Here is a 22,774-nt window from a genome sequence, read left to right as displayed (position 1 = left end):
CACCCCAAAAGAAGAGAAAAAAAAACGAAACGACTTTCCAAACAACCGAATACTTTCCTCGAGCTACTCCGCTAGACGAACGACGTTAAAACTCTCTGTATCGGGTGTAGATTTTGTTACCAGGGAACGTGGATCCTTTCCTAGACGGTTTTACCCCGAAACTCGCTAACCCTGTGTCCGATCGGAGGGAGTTTCGAGGCACCAAGGGGGTGGCGGAAGATCGCATTATTTTCGAGCGCAGGTCAGGCACAGAGCGAGCGGTTGCGATAACCGTATTATCGTCCCGTCTCGTAAACTTGTTTCGCGTAGTTTACGAGCACGCGAGTCTTAACTGCCGTGTACGAAGCAATCCACGAAATAACGATCAGACGGTGCCGTGATACGTCCGCGTATCGCCAATTATCGTAATTCCCGAAGAAAATCGGGATATCGCGGGCCCGGCGCGTACCGAGCGAACCGGACCACTCGTGTAAAAATCCGAAACGATCGGGCGCGAGCGGCTAGCAATAATAATTCACGGCGTTTTACCGAATAAAATTTCTGCCTCGCGTACTTGAACACGATTTATGGTAATAAGTTTCGCTCTGACTACGAGAAGCGTTCGTTCGTTCGTTGGTTCGTTCGTACGGTGGTTAATCGAGTATCTCGAAGGTTACGGAGAACTAATAACGAGAACTTATTGTAGAAATATCAACGGAACCTCGACTCGCGCCGAGCGAAACTAGCGACGTTGTATCGTATTATAAATTTTTACACTGCGCGCTCACGAGCGAGGACCTTGCTCGGATGTTGCGTCTCCGAAGGATGAACAACGCCACGGTCCACGAGTCGATGATGAATCAAGAACGAGAAGGGAGTCGACGATCGTAAAAGCAAGTTACGAAATGAAACGAACGTTTATCGATTCCCCGAAACTAGCGACGAAACGTGGATCGTATTGTACAATACATTTCGGACGGTATCCAAAAAACGCACCGTTTTATCGTTTCTTCTCTTCGTCGATTTTCGATACTTTTCGATTCCGTATCAACCTTCTCGCAACGTTCTCCGTTTTTATGTATTTTTTTTTCTTTTTTTTTTTTGTTCGAACAACGCGACACGGAAGTTGCTTCTAAAAGACGCGAGTGTACACCGGTAATTAACTTCGAGGTTAATTTAAATTAAAATGACTCGGCGCGATGAAAAAAAAACGTCTCATTCGCGACCGGTAACGGTTGCTCGTTATTTATCGAAACGTAAAGCGTCGCTTCGTTAACGTACGGGTAAAATTATAGGAAATTTGTCTCGCGTTATCCGAGAAGAAGCAAGTATTGCACCCAGGGCGTATATCTTCTTTGCCGGAAGTGTATCGCCCAACCGGGGGGGAATAAATTCTGCAAGATTGAATTTAACGTTGAATAATGTACCGAGTCGAACACTAATCTCCGAAGAGATAAGATTTATAGATCGATCGCGCGTTGGCTCCGCGCGGTGAACGTCCAAGTACCGACTGTGGCAAAAAAGTGTGTATCGCGTATCGAACGTGTTTCCTTCGGATGTTCCCGGTCGTTATTATTGTGGCTGGCAATTTCGTTACGAGCGTTGAACGGACGCGGATAACGAAGTGGAGATCCATCGAAAAGTAAAATGAGAATCTTGTCGACTGGGTGGTATCTCGTGCGGGAGGGACGATCTCGGTACTCGGCGAAACGTGTATCCCGTTCGAGACCGGACAGCAGATGTAAATACCGTGTTATATCGGAACGATACATCGCAGAGAAACGGTTTCTCGAGCCGAGTCGCGACGCGATTTAAAAGCTGAACCGTTCCGATGGATTTCGAGCAACCGTTCGCGTTTAACAGTTACGGACGTTACAATGTTACAAACACGTATCACGATACACCGTTCCACGATATTCGAGCAATTCCACGCCGAAGAATCGTACGGTGTTGCGTATTAATTTCCGATACCGATAGTTTTGTAACGAATACTCGACGCTAATACCGTATCGTACCTAGCGTGCATCGATACTGTTGCAAAGTAGCCGAATTATCGGGATTACAATTTCTAACCGGTCGACGAAGAATGTCGCCGAACGGGAACCTCTCCCCATAGAAGAGAATTTCCATCGGCTCGTTTATCGTAATCTTTTGCAAAAGTTACCCGCGCTTTAACAACGCGAACCGTGTTACGAACACGTTCGAGTTCGCCGAAACCTTTCCGGATTCGTTTCGGTCCCTCTATGGATAACAACTCCCGCCAGGTTTCGTCGTTATTATCGCGGACGGATGAAAAATGAGAAGCGGGATACACTCGGTACGAAATAAGCAGCGGCAAATAGATGCAACTCCGAGAAATTAGAAAATGTGGTCGATAAAAGTAATTACTCGAGGTTGGGGCTGTGCGCCACTGCTCGACGAATCGAAGAGAGTGCAACTTTTACGGTTGCACCGTGTGCAAATATATTAGCCGATCGTTCGCCACTATCGTTTATTAGCTTCGTCGATGATTAAATTTATATTAATTCCGGATGATAAAATACGGAGAATTTTTTTACCGCAGGTGTACACTGCACGGTACGGTTCGACAGAGCGTTTTAAAATATTAGGTCGTTCGGAGAGTCGTATCGTTTTTTCGGTGAAAATGAAACACGATTTTTTTAGAGCGTATAAACATTTTATCGAATCGTGTGTTCTCCGTTTTGGAAAACGATACGACTCTCCGAACGACCCGATGAAATTTCCATTGATAAAATTTACGAAGAATCGCGTGGAAATGAAAACGAACGTTCAATTGAACGTGATCGGAGACGATAACGAAGAAGCTGGTAAAACCTGAACGATCTTCCACGGAACGATTACGGATCGCCGATTCGATTTGCGAGCGTGGTCGCAACGATTCGCGTTCGCGTTTAAAAGCTAATCGAAAAATAACGAATCGTCGCTCGTTGTTGGAACCGGAGCTCGATCACGGACTCTTTAACGGGGTAGAGGAGAGCGTTCGGTCACTGGACACGTGAGACGAACGTTGCACGAATTTCGACCGTGAAATGGAAAGTGAGGAACAACGCTCGAGGAAAGTAACCGTTAAAGGGTAGTTATCGATCGTAACGTACACGATGATCGACGACGAAGGCTGGTTGTCCCTCTTCGATTCTTCCTTCGACGATTAACGTACACGTGACTCATCGAGGGGCCATTATCGTTGAAAAGGGAAGATCGGTGCAATTTTCGCGGCCGTTTTGATAAACGCGGCGCGATCATCGCCGATGTAAATTCGGGATCGCGATAATCGGGCTCTAATATAGCGCCGGTTCGCGTGTTCTCGCTTTCGACGCTTACGTCACGAGCCGCGCGGGTTCTACACCTCCACAGGGACGAGTTTACGTCGAGTGTGTAAATCGAGCCTTTCCTTTCTTTCCATTCGCACCTTGTCCCCGTGCCTACGTACCGAAGTTTACACCCCAGCGAGTCTAGGTCAGGAACAACGATGACGACAGCTACCAACGTTTGACCTTAAGACTAATTTTAAATTTCTAACCGGGAGGGTGAGACTCGCGATGCAAAACGATCACGGACGGGGTACTCGACGAAACAACAATTATTATCGCCGCTTATCGCTACCACCCTCGTGGATACCTCGCGATACATCGAATCGAGACACGCGGATCGTCGCGCGAGACGAGACTCTCGCGACGAGTACGAAAACGGTCTCGAGAATTTTTACAACCAAGTCGCATCGATACGGAAGATACGCCAGTCTTTCGATTCGTTGAACATTTCACGTACGAGTCGAATCGCGCCGATTCGAGATAGACGGTACACGATTCGGAAGATCGTGGTTACCCTCTACGAGAAACATCGTGTGCACGGTGTGGATTAACCGCGATTGGTCGTACTTTTCAGAAAGGTTCACCGAGACGCGACTCGCAATTTCCAGGACCGATCTTTTCTTTCGATTCGTAGTGTACCGGATTGTTCGATAAGTTTTGTGCAAATCGCGATGTCTGTGAAACAATTCTACGACACTTGAACTTCGAACAAACGCGAAGATACGAAGGAGTACACGAGTGACGGATCCACGTGAAACTTCACACGTGTTCATCAGTACTAATATGTAACGTATCGTCTTAATTCGAGAATGAAAATTGAACGGATCTACGCGTACCTCTTTCATCGGAACAGAATCTTCGATACGCGTGTATATAAAAATGAATACACGAATCGATTCAACCGAGTTTCCTCGTGATTTCGGTCCATCGTCTTTCGCGCCGGTCTTTTTCCCAGAGAAGGAAAATCGATCGAATCCACCGGCGAATCTCGATCGTATACGGGTCGTGTTTAATTCGAGAACTGGACGTACCCGTAATAACCTCGAGTCGTCGGGAAAAATGTTCAATCTTACTACCAATGATTACAAGGAACGATTCCGAGCGATAGACCGTAAAAGAAATATCTCTTTCGATTCGTGAAATTCGCACGCGATTAATTCGCGCAGTGCGAGATCACGACGAACAGCGAAACAACAGCTTCTCGAATGTTATTCAAGGACGTTCTTTCCGGTTCTCCGTTACACCACGACCATCGAAAACGTTCCGTAAGCGGCCGGTAGCGGTCCCGTAGACCCAGAGATTTATCGTAGGTTTTCTCGCGAGTTTGCACCCAGCGTGTTTCTCGCGAAAAAAGACGAGGAAAGGTGGTCGACCAAATCCGCGCGTAAACCTCTAATAAACTTCCGCGTGTACAAGGTACGTACACGGTCGAGGTTTACGGAAGGTTTATCCGCGGGTTTAATCGAGTATCTTTCTTTTGTCAAAGACTCGCGAGAAAGGCAGTCGACCGTTCTCGCAACCTATACGGCTCGTTCATGGTTACACAAGCGAATTAACCTTTTAACCGGGAAAGACCAGTCGACTCGTCGTTCGTACTCGTCCGTGTCTTTCAACGTTTGTACCATTCATCGATTATTAAATTAACGATTTCCATACTTGGTATTTGCGGTAGGTGGTGCAACGTACGCGTATTCGTTACGGAGCATTCGATCGTTTCTATTCAATTTTAACGCGTACGCGTACACGTACGGACCGCTGCTCGAAAAAAGTTTCCCGCACCCTTCGATCTTTACGGAAATGAAACTTTTCTACGCGCGCGTACTTGTTTCATTGAAAACTTTCCTCGTATCAAAAGTACGTTACTTCGCCACGACGGAAAACGCGTATCGTAAATATTCTCGAGAAAACCACGAAAACTTCGCAAACTACTTTTTCCCGTGGAGAGACCGAGTATCGAGTTCGAACACGTTTCGTCGAACATCGTTTCTGGAGAACGATCGTTTCGACAGCGAAATGCTTAGGCGTTTCGTACAAAGTCAACCAGAATTGTAACCGATATGGACCCGCGACGTCTGTCGAGCTTGCAACGGATGTTGGCGCGTAACGCTACTGGAAACTTTAATCGCGAGTACTTACTCGCGATCGTATCGGTTACCTCCGTATTGCAATGACGAAAATAACGCGCAAACTGAACGTAAACACACGCGTGTATAGCAGTGTCATCGAAAAGGTTCCCGAACGACCCGATACAATAAACACGGAACAATACAATAAACAACACTTAGATTTCCATCGTTTGTTAATGCGTATCGATTTATCGTCGCGGTGCGTTTTACATTCGACGGACGATGAATTCGATCGATATCGATAAGAACGAATCGATCGAGAACAACCGAACCCTGAAATCGTGTTCGAATCACGGGCGTTGCGAGATCGTCTTTGAAAAAGTTACGGTTGTATTTTGAAATTTCGGTGTTATCAATCGCGGTGGTTCGAAAAGTTGAAGATTACACGGTTAAGCGGACGCAACACGGACGGCTGGGATGTCGCGAGCTACCCTCGTTCGTTCGGTACTCCCGGTAACTTTGTTTTCTCTCGTATAGTTTTATTTTTCTCTCCCCGGAAAGTTTGTCGACAGCGGGAGACCGTTACTCGCGAAACACCGTGAAGAAGGTTCGAGTACGTACACGTAAGGTGTTATCGTAAAATTCTCACCTCCTGTGTCTGTACGGCGTCTTTAACGTGTTCGGCGATCTCGGCCGCGTTGAGGCCGGTCTGAATGGGCGCGAGCTGCGAGTGGCGTCGCGCCTGGGCATCGGTGGCTAGCTCCTGGTAGCAGGACTCGCCGGAGTCCCGTCTGCTGCCCGCGATGCACATGGCTCTACGGAACAGTCCCGCGACGACGGCGCAGAGACCGCACTGCATGCCCGTGGCGCTGCCTCGGCTCGAGAGCGATCCACCATTGGTCCGTCGACGGGTCCGAGTCCCGCGAGAGCCACCGTCACGTGTTTGGGACGCCAGTTTTCTTATTCTTTCTCACCGGTGGCGCTCTCTCTTTCTCGCGGGTACGTGCGCGCCCGGCCGCTCGCGCGCGCCTGTATATTTAGCACGCGTCGATGACCGTCGTGTCCCGTCCTCTATCCACGAAACATCCGTCGTCCTCGTCGTGCTCCTCGTCGACTCGTACGTTCACCGAAACGACGTCTCCTCCGTATCTTTCGCTTCCTCGCGTTCCATCCCCCGTCGACGCGGTGTGCGCGCGTGTCGTGTTCGCGGTCGTGGTCGTGGTCGTGGTCGTGGTCGTGGTCGTGGTCGTGGTCGTGGTCGTCTATCTGTTTCGAGATCGGTGTCTCGCGGTACTCTCGCGCGTTCGTCGACGATCGATTCTCTCGCGTACGCGATTCAGGCCAGCGTCGCGTTTCTCGACGATCCCCCGACGGTACCGCATATCACCTGCACGACACCGAACCACGTCGGAAAGAGGTCCAAAGATCTCGCAGGGTGGCCGCGAAGGGGGGGAGAAGGAGACGAGGAGAAGGAGGAGCTCCCGCTCGGCGTGTCTCGACGAAGAACTTATCGATTGGGCGTCAAGTATACCCCGTCCGATAGCGTCTAACGACATCGATGGTGCACCGTGGACGGTACGGATGGAGAGACGACGGGGGCCTACGTCGCGCGTGAACGCGTTCGATCGGGACCGCTAACCCCCACCCCCCGACCGCCACCGACCGTCGCCGACCGCCACCGACCGCCACGGTACCCCACAGCGACGAGGACGAGTATAATCGCGCGCGTTAATTTCGATTCGAAAGGGATCCGGGCGCGCGGCGTGTCGTCGAGACGAAAACGCGTGTGCGCGCGCGTACGCACGCATATACACACTTAGGCGCGCACGTTGGAACTCTCTAACGCCGCGTAACGCACGTTCGCGTTTCGAGGTTCCTAACGCGGCGAGTGGCAAGGATAACACGCGCGTCGTTCGAGCACAGTCGACCGCGCGATCGCGCGCGCGTCTCACGGGAACGGAGTTCGGTTACTCGCGAGCGAGGATGTACGGTATCGTCGGTACACGTGTTTCGCAGATCGGTGAAAAAAAAAGTAAAAAATCTAAACGCGATCGCGACTTTGTTCGCGTTCGTCGGTAACGGCACGAGGCATCCGATACGTCGGGTAAACAAGGAGTGAGTTTTTCTCCCCCCGTCCGCCCCTCGCCTCCCTCCGCTCTCTTTCTCTCGTTCTTTCTCTCGATAAGATAGAAGAGAGAACCCGGACCAAGATTCTCCGCCTAGGAAGAGAAATAAAAACGGGCAAGAACAAAGAGAGCGGCCTTTGTTCACCGCGACCTCGATTTTTAAGCAAGACTTTTTTTCAGCTCACGGAGCAGCAATTATAACCGCGTGGCAAGAGCCGCTCTCAAAGCGTCTACGCGATGGAGAAAAAAAGAAAAAGTGGAGGGGGAGGAGGGGACGGGCCGCGCTCCTATATGCCCATTTTCGCGCTGGCTGTCGCCGAGAGAGATCGTCTTGCCAGTCGCGTACAATCGTGTCGCGCCGCGAAACGGAATGGAACCGACGTATGCTGTTACCGTTTCAAAGGCTACGCGACGATCGTGTCTACGTGTGCGAACAGCATTTCCACGAGCACTTCCGTCAACAGCGGGAGCCCCGACGCTGCCACGGGTAACTTCTTGCCCGGAGCCGTGTCGTCGCGGCGATCGAAACACAATTACTTTTCCCTCGATTGGAACGCATCGTGAAAACGTGTATCGTTTCGCTCCGATGCGATCCCCGTTAAACGAGCGACGACGAGAATCGCTCGGAGTTCCACCTTTCCGCGAGGCCATAACCCAATTTTTGGTCACGGGGTAGCTCCAACGGAACGAACGTCCACCAAAGACACGCGAGAGTAGCGATCCCGTATACCTTTATCGGGTCGTACGAGGTCTGGGTGTCGTCGCGCGAGAATTCCTAACCAGTACGCGAGAAGAACGACGGGGTAACGCCCGCGCACAGATATCGTAGCTGGTTCCGCACCGGGACGAGCCTAGGAGCTCCATAACCGCGTGTCACGGGAACGGATGGCCCCCGGGCCCCGAGGCCCGGTGCCGAGGAGGCCGCGAGCACGAGGGCGCTTCTTTTAACGGCTCGTCCGTCGCGCACGTTTTCGTACGATGCGAGTGCGACGACGAAAAGAAAGAAAAAAGTATTTCCCCCCCCCAAGAGAGACGATAAGGCCGGGAAGCGCAACGCCGCTATCACCGACTATGCACGCCGGCCGGCCGCTGTGCATGCACTGAGGCACTGGATTCGAGCGACGAGACTCGAGCGACGTTCGAGCTCGGCCGAGCTCGGCCGTCTCCGTCGCGGCTCGTCCCCGTTCGCCGCCTGGCCACGCTTCCCGGTCAGGTTGCCCGAACCGCGCACCGCTCGCTGCGAACCACCAACGAGAGTGGGCTCTCACTACGCGCCGAGCTCTCGTCGCGAGTGGCCGCCGACCTACGCGATCGGTCGATGCTGCCGCTCCGATACGGCTCTCTCACGGGGAGAGGGAACACGTACGCGACGAGAGGAGATCAATAACGGATCCCTCCCTCTTGCCGTCGCGCGTACGCGACCGCGACCGCGACGTAGCCGCCACGTATTTACACATGCACGTCGTGCGAGTCTTCTTACTACGTCGTAAGACGCGCGTAAAAGATGGCCTCGTTTATCGATCCTTTAAGGATTTCATTGGAGAGCAGCTCCAGCGATGTACCACCGACCGTGCTGCGAGAGGAGAAACGGGATGGGTATTGCTCCAAATCTTATTGCTATTTTAACCCGGAAGGAAAGTTTGTACACGGCCGTTTCCAGTTTATGCGCAGTTTAAACGTTGCGAAGATAAATAAATGCTCCGAGTATTAGTAACTACTTACGTGCTTCCAGCCCATCGCATTGAAAATCGTCCTGCACTTTCCTTTACGCGTTGGCCTCTATGAAATTCACTGTACGTATGAATAAAACCGAAGAAACGTACTGCTCCGAACATCGGACGATGTAATGTAAAAATAAAAGCGTACCGATGTAACTGCGTACCTACAAGGAACTATTTACAATTGTTTCTGCGCGTTTACCGTACACGTATCGCAAAACTGTAAACTTTCGCGAAATAACGATAAAAGCACAACGCGTTCGTAAATTACGTACGCGAAAGACACTTTACACTCGGAGACGTTCGCGTGGGTTTGGTTTAAAAATTGAATTGCTAATTGGAAAAGAAATATCGTACTTTGTACGATTCCCTGGTGTACGGCTGTCGTTAATCGATTTTGATTAAAATTTGTAATATTTTCACCGTACATTTGTATCCGCTCTGCGAGAAACATATTTTTAAATCGCCCTATGGGTGTAACCGAACGATACGGTCGAATTCTAATCCACGGCTCGAATTGTATATTTTCGATTAGATTTAAATCCGCGTTTTAATTATTCGAATCTACATGTTGCAATTTCGCGCGAAGATTCCCGTTGGTTACGATGAAAAATCAATAGTTTCTGCTCCTCCATTGCAGTTTGCTCTTTTTGGGTTTACCATTTTACTAAAATCGTTTAAAATACGCAGTGCGACAAAAAAAAAAAAAGAAAAACTAACTCGACGCGTTACGAACGAGAAGTATCGAACGACGATCGACCGTGTACATTCTGGTTTAATTCGATCGTGTTTAATTATCGGTATGAATTACTTTTTAAAGATATTGCGTTACTCTTTACATTCGAACGAGTGGGACGAAATATTTTTAAACCGATCGCAAGTGCGGTGTACGTGTATGTTGCGTTTTATGAACAAAAATAGAAAGGCAAGGTCGGTGGACGATTTTGAATTCGAGCCACTGTATATAGGGTCGGTACAGAATTATGCGTGTAATCTTAAACGATCAGCAAAGCTGGTACAAAGTAACGAACAAGCTTCGATAAACGTATGCGTTACAATATTATATCGCAAAGATCGATTTCGTTTATATTTATACCGGTAAAACGATCGTTCTTACGTTATTCGTATTTTTGGCCACTATTGAACCAAATCGAAGCAAATACAATGACTCGTGATAACGTTGGACAGTGCCTGTTCAGTTATCGAGAAAAGGTAACAACCTTTTTCGAGAGACCGAGATATACCGACCGAGCGTGACAGAACGACAGTGGTGGGGATAATTTTGGTTCGATTATTGAGAAAACGTTACGATCGGTCAGAGAGACAATATTTTGCATCGAAAAAAGATCTTCCGTGAGAGCGTATCGGGTCAGACGTTACAGTCAGACTTCGTAAAGCCACATTCTACTTATGCGTAGTACCCATTCTCCTTAATGGCAGACTGTTCTCTCGTTCTGCCTTCTGTTTCGTAATTTGCTTTTTCGACACTCTACTCGACGCGGGTTCAAAAAATATTTCCCAACTATTATTCCACGCGTTACGTTTCAATATACCCGTAAGAGTACCTTCGTAATTATAATTTAAATTACAAATTTCGTTCGTAACAGTTTTACGTTGAAAGCGTTCAAATACTTTAATGGACCATTGTAATAACAGATTAAATTTACCGAATATTAATTTTACGGATTATAATTGGTTACAAAATCTGACCGTATTGAGCGCGTTTATTATAGATTTCGTTCGAGGATACATTCATTAACGATATCAACGTTCTCTGCGAAGAATTCGTTCGATATTTCAGATACGAACAGGAAACGATTTCATTTGGAAGTAACCACAAGGTACCCAGCTTCTTCTCTGCTTTTCGACTCGAATGATCAATTTTTCCAGAATTTAAAACGTTTTCACAATCGTTGCAACGCGATATTCGATAAAAATTTCCAACAATTTGCAAAAACTTTTCGTTCAATTGAGCTTGAACGTTTAAGCAACGTTTATCCGAGAATTTTCGAAAAATTGAAGTCCGAGAACGACGTAAAACGGTAAATTTTCTTCGAGAATTTATCACCCGTTATACGTAAAAATGTGCACCTATCAATTTATTTAACAAAAATTTGCCAACCCTTCGAGTAATTAATTAATCTCCCAGATTTATATTCGATAAAAAGATTAATGGGAAAAATTCTTTTATCTTCGTTTTTAACCGCCTTACTCGGTGCATCCATTTATCTCCCGCATATAGCAGAAAATAAAAACAAGGGGTCGATTAAAGGGGCGCTGGCTTTAACAGAGATATTTACCTTATATTTATCAAGATCCTTTCCGTTTCTTATTACGAAATACACGCCGCCGCAGAAATACGAATGAATTTAACGTTACGATACGCTGTAATTCTCGTTCGGTGTTTCGAAGTGCAATCCGGTTTAAATTTCAACGATACTCGCGATAAATATGTTCGATATCCGGCGTTATTACGACGAACGCCGTGTAAATCGTTGGCGGGTAGGCGGAAGAATCGAGACCCGGATTACACGAAAATTGGATTTGAATTGGCACCAGCGATAATTTCGTGCTTTTGACAAAATTGAAACTCAATATTTAATCTCGGCGTAAATTCAAACGGTACTGCCGTGCAATTTTTGTCCAGCTGTACCGAGGTAAATACACAATGAAAAGAAAAAAAGCGACCGTTTCGTTCCACGAGCGGATTTGCATTACGGTGAAAAATAGCGAATCGCGCGCACGTGGGTTTACGCTGCGCTCGCAAACTACCATTGCGCTGTGTACACGATGAATTCGTATCGTTGCGTGCGTCAGGCTTCGCAGTTTTCACCGATACCCGAACCACGCGGATGAAAAATCGATAAACGTTTCCGGTTGCGCGTATCCGATCACCGCGGATAACGTATTCGCGCCATCGAAATCGCCTATGGGTTTGCGTATATCCCACGGAAACGATACCGGTCGTTGTTCGCGTTGCAAAACAATTTTGAAAAATTTGCGAAAGACGCGGTTCCACGACGCTGATCCGTTAAATCGATTCGTCGCTGACTTGCTTCGATCAATTCTGCAACCCGATTTTCGGAATATTCGACGAAACAGAACGAGGTATCTCGTCGTAACGAGTTCGACGAACAAACTCGTTACAGTTCATAGTTTTTCAGACGTTTGGAAAACGTTCAAATAATATTTATCTCTTTGATAGGTTGCTCGATAAGTTTTTTCGCGCGATTAGAAATCGAGTTATTAGGTTCGTTTTTAAGAAGACATCTCTAACTATGAAAAGCCTTTATTTTCGACTTACCGTCGAATCAGTAAACTATTTTAACAGCTGTACAAAAGAGTTATCAATTCTCACTTCAGTTGCAATAAGTTGCTCGATAAGTTCCGTCGTTCGATAAGAAATGGAAGTATTAGGTTCGTCGGTGTTATTTTTAACGCTACGCTGAAAATGAAACACGTAAAGAGCATCTACTTCGTATTTCCTTATATTTATATTACACGCTCGACACATTAACCCGTTGCCGTACGATGTTTTAATAACCGCATGCGCCAGAGTTAACCCTTAAGTAGGCGCGCAAAGGTCTAGTAGATCCTCCATTTGAGTACGCTGTGTGCTGCCCCCTGATATATTGGGTCGATCGAAAAGTGATTTCGTTTTCCAAAATGTAGAATATATAATTTGATAAAATCTTTGTACGCTCTAAAACAAATCGTGTTTCATTTTCACACAAAAAAAAAATGAAACGAAATAGATCGGGTGCTTCTTAATTGGATAAAAAAGAAATTAAATACAGTACTCGCGCGACGAAGATAACGAAAAAATCGTATTTATTCGTAATTAAGAAAAAAAAGAAAAAAAAAATACTAATTGAGAATTTGACAGGCACCCGTGCGCTTACTTATGGTGCAAAGTAAGCGCCCCTACTTAAGAGTTAAGTGACCCTCAACGCGTTCAACCCAGCGCATGATTTCGCACGTTCCTCGTCGGGCGGCACTCCCTTAAGAGATTAGGTGGTAGATGTCCACAAAGTTATCAACGATTATCGAGTCTATTAGTGAGAATTTACCGACGCCGTTTGAATCCGCACCGAACAAACAGCGAGAAAAGAATCAAAAATTACTGGACAAATACGCAGAGAATCGGGTACGTATTCGAATAAGAGTTCGGTGAGACATTTCTGTGAAATTTTTTCTTTCTATTTAAAGGTACAAACTTGAGAGTCAATAACGAAACAAGATACCTTCCAAATGACCGTCACGATTTATTTTACACACCAACAATCTTTTCAATCAATCTCCCATCTGTCTACACGCCGTACGTCAAGTTTCCCGTTAATCGTGTACGATGTGTAACTTTGTAATGCAAAAAGATGTATCTCGAGACAGTTTCACGACAATTCGTTCATCTCGGACCGGTAAGTAAACTTACATTTCTCCTACAGTTATTTACCATTGCGTGTTCCCTATTAATAACGATCAATTAACGAATGATATTAATCTCTCGAGAAGATCACGGTACGAAAAAGAACCATCGAGTATTCGAAGTACCGCGAAGTTTCTCATTTCACGGTACTCGAAGACGCGTAGTCTCATCAGTTTCCATAAGCGTGACCCTGAAAACGCACGTAGAAGAAGGCGCACGAACCAAGGTGAGATTCCCGCTGGGCCAATTGCGGATAGAGAAAATAACGGTGTGTTTTCAGCGTAGCTGCTACCTCCCCCTCCTCTGTATGGCGACAATCCCAAAGGGAGAAAATCGGGCTGCATTATCGCGGGATTGCCCTTGCAGCTATAAAAAGACTTGACCCGTATTCTCTGTTACGTTAAACCTAGCCAGCGCCATAGAAACCTCGTTTCTTTTCTCTCTTTTTTTTTTCTCTTCCTTCTCTCCTTCTGAGTTCTTTCGCGGTTCGTTGCGAGACACTTTGCGCGATAGTTGTCACGATTCTTGAATACGTTTGTAACGAACGTATGCGGGACACGGTCTCGCCAATCGATGACCGGATCACTAGCGAGTTTAGGCAATAACTCGCACCGACGAAACCTACTCGAGTCGGATCGTGAATTCGAAACGGTTCCATTTTACCACGACGGACCAATGGAATTCGAGCCAGGGACGGAATAATACCGCGACTGGATTTAACGTGAAAACAATGGGAGCAGCGTCTCGAGTGCATTACGTTGCAAAATTTTTCCGGGATAATATTCGAACAATTGCCCTTCGGTCTACAGTCTCGTTCCACGGTTCGACGAGGAAGAAAAGAAACGTTGCATTCAGCCGAAGGAAGTATCGGGACGATTAATAGAAATCTTTTACTCCTGCGATCCGTAACTCTCCACAGAACGAGCCATTCGAGATTACCCGGGTAACTGGTTTATTTTTAAATATGGTAAAAAGACACGACACTCGTGACAGAAGTTCGACTTCACGGATGGTAAGGTTTTCTTTCCTTTTTAAGTGGAAGCGTTGTTCATTGTTGGTTTAAAGTTACGGTTTCGAAGGTTTGAATTACGACTCGGTGTCTAATCACGGAGATTCTTAAAATGTTACATCTATCTCTTGAAACAATGTATTCTTCCCGACTGCTCTTTAACGACTTCGAATCTCGGGTAATTATATTCCACAATCTTATTCCACGATATATTTTACGATCTTCGGTTAGAAGCAAACCAAAGAGATCGTTTCACTTGAAAAATATTAACAATCGTGTGATATCCTCGACGCTTTCACCCGGAACCGAAGAAACGACACCGCGATATGCCTCCGATGAAATCGTACGGTTGTCCGCTCCGAACAATCCGTTCGGAGAACGTCACGCCCTGTGTACCGATTCTGAAAACTAAAGTGTTCACCTTCGAGCACCTACGCTACATCCCGACCAAGTTTTACGTAATAACTTCGGGAGTACGAAAGAACGGGCTCGGGTATTTAGGAATTCGACTAAGTGGTCCAAACATAGATTGAACGATCGATGACTGTCTAATGCAACCGAGTCCAAACACGCGTCTATTACCGCGATAGGAACGCGCGTATTAATCTACTCCCTCGTCGGTACCGTGGGAGTTGGAACGGTTTGGAAGTTCCGATGAAATTGAGACGGTTCATAAAATAAAACAGACGGCGTTGCAAATGAAACCCGCGGCCGGAATGCGAGAAAATCTCATCCGTCCGGCAAGTTTCAATCGTGACACGGAAATTCAATTTAATTGCAGTTCCGTTGACGTCAGAGAGAGAGGGGAGAGACTGTTGGGACACAAATTGATAACAGAACCCGGAGAGAGGACAATTGATCCGCAAAGAATAAAAATGGAAAACCAGGACCAGGAGGGGAGGGGAACGGATAGCTGAGAACCTCTGTCGTTTGGTGGGTTGGCTTCAACGGGGGCGAGTGCTTGTCGGTCGTTGACCTCGCAATTGCAACCACCCCGTCTCAGTCTCCCTCTTCACTCGTAGGCGCTACGAAACTATTCTGTCTAGCTCTCTTCTTTCCCTTATCCATCGTTCGTCTCGTCCGGTCACTCGTCGCGGGTCTTTTTGTTCCGTCAGGCTCCGTTGCTCACGGTAAGCGGGGTGTACCGCGAAATGCGGCGATTCCCGCTTTCGAGTAACTATTTTTGCACCAGGGATCGAGTTACGAAATCATCCCACACGTTGCAGCCAGCGACTCGTCGACTCGATGAGCGACGAGATACCCAGACCGTAAAACAAAAATCAAAAGATATTTCACGAAAATTATAATCTTTGATGCATTCGTCGTTAATTTAAAATCTTTGCGTATTTATCGTTCCGTCTTCTCGAGAATGTCGGAAATGGATCGTCGAGAATTTCCCGATGAGAACAAGTACAAATACGACCTCGTTCGGGTAACTTTGTACAGTTGGATCGTGTTTTTTTCTGAAACGGGTGTAATTAAAAACGATTCGAACGAGGTTGTATCTACGTGTTTATATTTACCGGTGAAACACCATCGATCCAATGATAATGCTCTCGTAAAGAGTGATAATACGATCGTAACGTTTCTACTGTGTTTATTGTTACTTGCCAGTGGTAGTCGGCATACCGATATGCGGGCGGTTCGCTTTGAAGTTTCGATCACCAAACGAAGCACGCTGTTGCTCTATCACGGTCTCCTTCCCTCTCGGTACACCCGATTCACTTTCCTCGTCGAACAGTGCACGAAAGTGTACAGCTCGAAATAAAAGTCTCTTTCTACCCCGCTTTAAAGTGAACCGGTCCCGATAGGATCATTTTAAAGCAGGTGTATACCAGAGGGCGAGTTAACGATTCTTCGTGAAAAAGTGAAAAGAAAATTTATTCCCCCGGAAGCTTCATTTTCGAAAAGTCAATCATCCGAACCGATCTGTCTATCTATTGCTTGTTATTTTTACTTGTATCAATGTTTGTACATATTAACAGCGATGTGGTATTGCCCGTATTAACTGATTCTAATTAGTTAGAGGATAATAAGATCAACGGAAATCCGATAATACCGCATCACCGTCTATGTTTGCAAACACCAATACGAGGAGAAATAATGAGTAATGGACAGATGCATTAGTCAAGTCATATTCAATCGTACGCGCGTCGAACAAATTTTCAAAATCGTTTCAATTGCAACATTTTGCAACGAAAATAAATACAAGGAAGAATTACTTATAGTTAAAGGTAGAACTAATTTACAAGATAATAATTCAGGAAGAATTACTTATAGTTAAAGGAAGAACTAATTTATAAGATAATAAATGCTAACATTTTAGAAGACGCACCGTACAGGGGGATTAATTTCTTTGCACGCGTATAGTCGTTCGCATCGAGAATGCACAGCAGATTAATCCTCGGAGAAAACAGGGGAAATATCGGTCATATCTGTCGGTCTCTGACGTCTCCGTTACAAATACAGATTGTTCTAGAATTATTGGCGCAAACTCGACCGGTCCGTGGTGCTTATTAACCCTTCGATGCATAAATCTTTTTCTCGAGCACGAATAAAATGTGTTTGATAGAAAATGATATTTAATTTACGGAAAGAACGTCGTCTAACGTATCATTTCGTACTTTTATTTCTACGATGGATAATTTTATTATTATTAAAACAAATGGAACACATTCTTAAAGTTTAGCCATTCGTTCTAAGAATACCCTGTATATGTAAACATCGTTCCTGTACTACAATAGTTTTCGCGATATATATTGCTCCTTTTGTCCCCGATTTTGTGTCTTCTGTATGATTGATTACTATTCACTGCATCATTGTACCACATTACAAAATACTGTGATATTATTAGCGAGCTGATCGTTTTATTCATCCCACGTTCGTCTATTTTCCTCGCATTTGCAGCGATAATTCAGAGAGAATGACGTGCAATTTGTTTCGGGGAGTATTGTATGACAGTCGAATTCAGTGGTAGAACCACCCACGGATATCAGATGGTTATTCCTCCCAAAGGAGCTATCGCGAAAATCGCGAAATAGATAACCGATCCACGAGATTCCAGTGAATGAACCGTGGTTATTCAAATTTCAGACTCGATACAAAATGATCCCGGTGCACTTCATTTTCCATCGCGCAAATATTTGAAAACGAAACACCGAGTTTTTCCAGACTGCAAGAACTTTTGTGAAAACTTTTTAAAAAACAAATTACGTTACGCATCCTTTCAAACGATCAAAGAGACTAAAAATTCGCAAAAATGTATTCAAAGTGTATTCCCACGAGTATCCATTCGAGTACAAGATTATCACGTTACAATACGGTTCTTTGATCGAATTACGTTCTCATGAACGTTATTACTTATAAATTCCGAAGATAGAATTTTTTTTAATCCGTGGACGTGTTCGCTAATGATGTAAACGATTCGAATACAAAGTTCGGATCGATCCACGGAATTGGAAATGCAACTCGACACCGGGAAAATCCGTATTGTCGAGGAAATCTACGATGAAAAGCAGATTCATGATAACAACGGGATCGTTGAACAATGCTGGAATTATTATTTATTTCCGGGATTTCGAAAACAGATTTTCGAAACTGTGTACACAATAATTCGAACGATTTATTTGAAAGTAACGCGAACACCGGAAGAAAAATCGATGTCGGAGCCCGGCGACGGTCTATGACGTGGTATTCTCGAATATCAGGGGCGCGATTCGAAACCGGAAAAATCCGAGGCACCGTCGACAAAGTGCACAGTAACCAGAGGATCAACATCAATCGGATCTCGAACAGAGGTAGGGTTCAAGATGTCTCCCTCCGATTTTGAGGTGCTTTCGCAGAATGGTAAAGTCCACGTTGCTCTTGTCGTCCATAAAATATTGGGTGCAGATACTTGGTAATTTAAATAATATAAATAATTAGATCCGCGTACGATGCACGTTACAAAATCGAGATGCACGTACGCTTTCCGAAGCGATCGTAATTTTTTATTTCGTTGGATTCGTTTCGAGTTACCAAACGGGACGATAAAAGGGAAATTAATATTCGATAAATCGTATCGGTCAATGAATCAATTTCAATTTATAATTTATATTCCATCGTAATGTCGATTCGTTCTTACTCTGCGTTTACCAAATATTCGTTGACTTACGAACGAGACCGAAACTTTAGGATACAAGATGTTTTCTAACACGTGGGAAGTGCTGCAAGGTTGGATTGAACGTACTAAAATAACAGAGAAAATTTATACAGGGTGTTTTCGAAAGGTAGTTGAAAACTTTGATGGTTTCTGACCGTATTCGTTGCAATATTCATTAAAGTAAATAAAAAAAAAACGCTCGGTCAACATGGAGCTAGAGATCAATCGTTTCGGAGTAAACAGCAATTTTCTATTTCAAGAATGTAAGTTATCTACGCGCGTCTATTTCATGGTTTACGGTAGCAATTTGCAACTTTACGGTTGCAGGAGTTTTCGAAAGCGCTCGAAATTCGATGAACGTACGAAAACGGAAATACCATGCATAAAATGGATCTTACAACGGGTTTGTACGATAAAATGATCAGATAATTTCTCGTTATTTTCGACAATCCTGTTCTCCAAACCGTAAACAAGAATAGACGCGAATAGGATGATCAATGAATTAGAAAATCCCCGTTCACTCCGAAGGACCGATCCCCAGACCTATCGTGATCAAATATTTTCCATTCGATTGTACGTGTAATACAATTCTACAAAATTTCGAAACACCTTTCGAAAACAACCTGTACAAATACCTGCTCGAACATTTTCCCCGGTTGCAGCAATTATTTTTCCCACAAGAATCTTACCGCGATTGCATTACACTCGGCAATGAATACATAATGTGCACAATTGCTATTTCACTGTTTCGATAAGCCGTATTTTCTCTTTAAACGTAATCGCGTTAATGGCGCAATGTACCGCCCTAATCTACGCGTGACTTCTCACCTGTATACACTGCGTCACTCGTTCCAGTAAACACTGTGTCGTCCCTGGCCCACGAACCCTGCGTCACCCTAGCTTCTGTATCTTCAACGAAACTTTACGAGTCTTGTCCGATCTTGTTATCCCTGTCCTATTTCCAAAATCGTTAAAAGTTATGCGGTTTTACAACCCTCGGTACCATACCAGTTCACTTCGATATCGAGATTCAATTGCTAGTAGAGTACCGGTTCGTTTCTATACCGATATTCAAACTGTGCTACAGTATCAGTTCGTTTCTGTATCAATATCCAAACTCTAAAGGAGTACCGATTCATTGTTACGACAATATTTAATCTTTTGAAAAGTATCGGTTCATTTCCATATTCGTAATCAATCATTCTATCATTAACGCTAATACAGTTTCCAGTTTGAATTCTCGTTGATCGGCTATCGTATCTTTCTGCCGATCGCTGTGATTCGTTGAAATATAAATTGTATCAAGAACCTATCCCGAGTGTGTCATTTTGCGTCGTCCCATCCATAGAACAGCATCAACTTAAAATACCTTCACCGAGCACAAGGCACGAATTGAGTTTACTTATAATACCAGTAACATCGTGATTATATTAACCAGTTGGCAAGACCTCAAGGTCTGCGAATTTTACAGATAAACAACAAATCGATACCCAACTATGCTACCTTTATTTGAGGAATAAATCGTTGGAAATATAAAACAGACGGTAATTTGGAAACAAGGTCACATCGGACGTATCTTTGTACGAATATTTTCTTTTTTTATGATTCTCGTATCACGAATTCACGTCCACTGCATTTTACACGTATTGGAAAATATTTTGTACGTTGTACGTATAGTTCACTGTCATCGAAGTTATCAGGACGTAGATAAGTAGAAGTTTAGCTCTTCGATTGTTCTTGAATTATTCTTCTCACTTAATTTCTAACCGATACGTACGGAGAAAGAAAAAATATAAATACTAGGATGTATTATCAAAGAAATTAGTATTTATAGATAATCGGAGAGATAATATTTTGACTGCCGAGGGGCACTTCTTTGACTATGACTGACGTGACAAATTACTTTCTCCCCTACGGTATCGCTACGTGTCTCCGTTTTTGAAAGATAAACTCGATGTCACCGAGTTTGCACGAAGAGACGGGAGATGGAGCGACATAGTAGCTAAACGGCATAGTGTGATTTACCCCTTAATGACCTTGATCGGTCGAAATATTTGGCATCCGCTTTTAAACTTCGTACCGTCGTTGATACGTATCTCGGCAAGTTATGTAACAATCTTCGAATCCAAATATACCGTAATTATTCCAAGTAAGAAGAAAGTACCATCGAGGTCGATACGATTTCGACGATTCTGATACATCGAATCCAACTACTGATCTGTTACAGTAGTACGGATTAGTCCATACTGGAAGAAATAAAATATATCGAAAACTCTTCAAACCCCTATAAGACAAAGCGATGCGATAAAAAAATGAAATTTTCATAAATAAAACCAGAGCTCGAATAGAAAGATTCGGCACATGGCAATACCATAATTGCGAACTCCTGTTTCGGATCGGTACCAGAAGAAATAAAATATATCGAAAACTCTTCAAACCCCTATAAGACAAAGCGATGCGACAAAAAGAATGAAATTTTCGAAAAATGAAAGCAGAGCTGAAACAGAAAGATCCGGTTCTCGCGTCGATATCGAAGTTGGGAACCCCTGGTCCGGATCATCCCGAAACGATCGTCGGATGGGAGCGAAGCCTGTCCAACGAACCAGACGACGCTCGGCGTTCGTTACCGTGCAACGACACTCGTTCCTTCGAGGCGTCGTAACAGTTTACCGTGGCTGGACGTCATTTGCATAATTCCGCGTCACCGAGCAATCCAACTTCGCCGTGGAGAATGGACCGAAACGGGCCGGAGTCCCGCGCAGTGGAACGAAATCGCGCGTCGACGCCGGTTCCCCCGTGTTGTCGCGGTGAACACGGTTAAAACTCGATGCCTCGGTGAAACTCCGCGGGAGTTGATTAAACCATGCGTCATTCGAACATCGTATAACGCTATTAACTGTTTGGAACAAGTTCGCCCGGAAGCGAAGGAAAAATCCGTAGTCCAGGAAACGGCTTGGTACCCGCGTAGATGCCGCCGACGAACGGGATAGACCCGCTGGCGCTACAGGGGTGGTCCGCCATGAACGCCGGAGCGGTCACCGGGTGGGGGTAAAGGTGTTCCTGGGAACTGCGCGCGCATATCGCCGCTAGCCGGTTCTGGAGGCTGGAAGCCCCGGGATCCATCGAGCCTTACGAGCCCGTTATACAGGGTTATATACTCGTCGACACGTACACCTGACTGATTTCATACAGTCTTCCACGCTTTCGTGCACTTCGCGCCCTGAACCCGGTTGCTTCTCCACCATTATATAGGATGTATTTATGTTTATCGTGTAACGATTAACGCGCGACGCCCGTCGCGCGCTGCGCATGACACGGAATCGTTCAGCGATATCGCTGACACCGCGACGAGCCCGTAAAGATCAACCCCCCACCCCACCCCCTTTCCTCTCTCTCTCTCTCTCTCTTTCCACCCTCCCTACGATCCGGATACCGTCGAGGATATTTTGCAGCGCGATGCTGATGCGACGTTGTCTGGACGTATGGCGGGGTCGTGAAAGGCCACCTTGGTGTTATTTATCTTTTTACGACCCGACGTTATACACGCCCGAAGAGCTGAAAGCACCCGCTCGCAGTAAACTTGTTGCATATCAGCAATCATAGTCGTAGGATGAAAAAGGACACTCAACTTTCCCGAGAGATTTGTCGATAGTGATTCAGATACGTGCACACAGTTTCGAACACGTTTCGTCGTTTCTTCGGGAAGGTACGTCCGGGAGATTTTTTAGAACGAATCAATGAAATTGTATTCGTGCGATCACTACCGGGACGAACTGTTTGGTGTTGCAGAGGGTTGTATTACGCGTACATTTACACTGCTGGTTGTCGTGTACGTGTACACTGTTCTAAGAACGGTATACAAAAGTTGTATATAATAATTAACGGACCGATCTGATAACAGTAGCACCGATTTTGTAAACAGATTCCCTCTCCCTGAACGAGAACAAAGAATATCTGCATATCTGCGTTACTCGTTC

The 22,774-nt window shown here is 45.4% G+C and overlaps 2 protein-coding genes across 6 annotated transcripts in view; one reads left to right on the top strand and one right to left on the bottom strand.

The window, feature by feature from the left end:
- LOC143153819 (uncharacterized) overlaps positions 1 to 22,774 on the bottom strand; it is a 124,742-nt gene that overhangs the window by 76,842 nt on the left and 25,126 nt on the right. For 3 of the 5 annotated variants that reach the window (XM_076325403.1, XM_076325407.1, XM_076325408.1), the window contains exon 1: positions 6,027 to 6,248. The exons of 1 other annotated variant lie outside the window; for it this stretch is intronic. In XM_076325403.1, coding sequence (XP_076181518.1) covers positions 6,027 to 6,236 — 210 coding nt within the window. In that variant the 5' untranslated portion in view covers positions 6,237 to 6,248. Of the gene's footprint in view, positions 1 to 6,026; positions 6,765 to 8,233; positions 8,584 to 22,774 lie in introns of those variants that run through there. One more of the 5 variants, XM_076325402.1, reaches the window with a different exon arrangement.
- On the top strand, positions 8,771 to 14,194 carry LOC143153824 (uncharacterized). The gene is made up of 5 exons (XM_076325417.1): positions 8,771 to 9,099; positions 13,108 to 13,368; positions 13,431 to 13,639; positions 13,734 to 13,873; positions 13,933 to 14,194. Exons 3-5 carry the CDS (start codon positions 13,570 to 13,572, stop codon positions 14,017 to 14,019), a joined length of 297 nt encoding a protein of 98 aa, XP_076181532.1. The 5' UTR covers positions 8,771 to 9,099; positions 13,108 to 13,368; positions 13,431 to 13,569; the 3' UTR covers positions 14,020 to 14,194.

This window comes from Ptiloglossa arizonensis, chromosome 13, assembly GCF_051014685.1.
Source record: "Ptiloglossa arizonensis isolate GNS036 chromosome 13, iyPtiAriz1_principal, whole genome shotgun sequence".
NCBI lineage: Eukaryota > Metazoa > Arthropoda > Insecta > Hymenoptera > Colletidae > Ptiloglossa > Ptiloglossa arizonensis.
This window is presented reverse-complemented; position numbering and strand designations above follow the sequence as displayed.

Bases quoted from the DNA above. Each gene is read 5' to 3' on its own strand.
- LOC143153824 (XM_076325417.1), top strand. From the start codon at position 13,570: ATGTGTAACTTTGTAATGCAAAAAGATGTATCTCGAGACAGTTTCACG. The intron at 13,640-13,733 runs GTAAGTAAACTT...TCTCTCGAGAAG, and splicing joins AATTCGTTCATCTCGGACCG to ATCACGGTACGAAAAAGAAC. The intron at 13,874-13,932 runs GTGAGATTCCCG...TTTTCAGCGTAG, and splicing joins AAGAAGGCGCACGAACCAAG to CTGCTACCTCCCCCTCCTCT.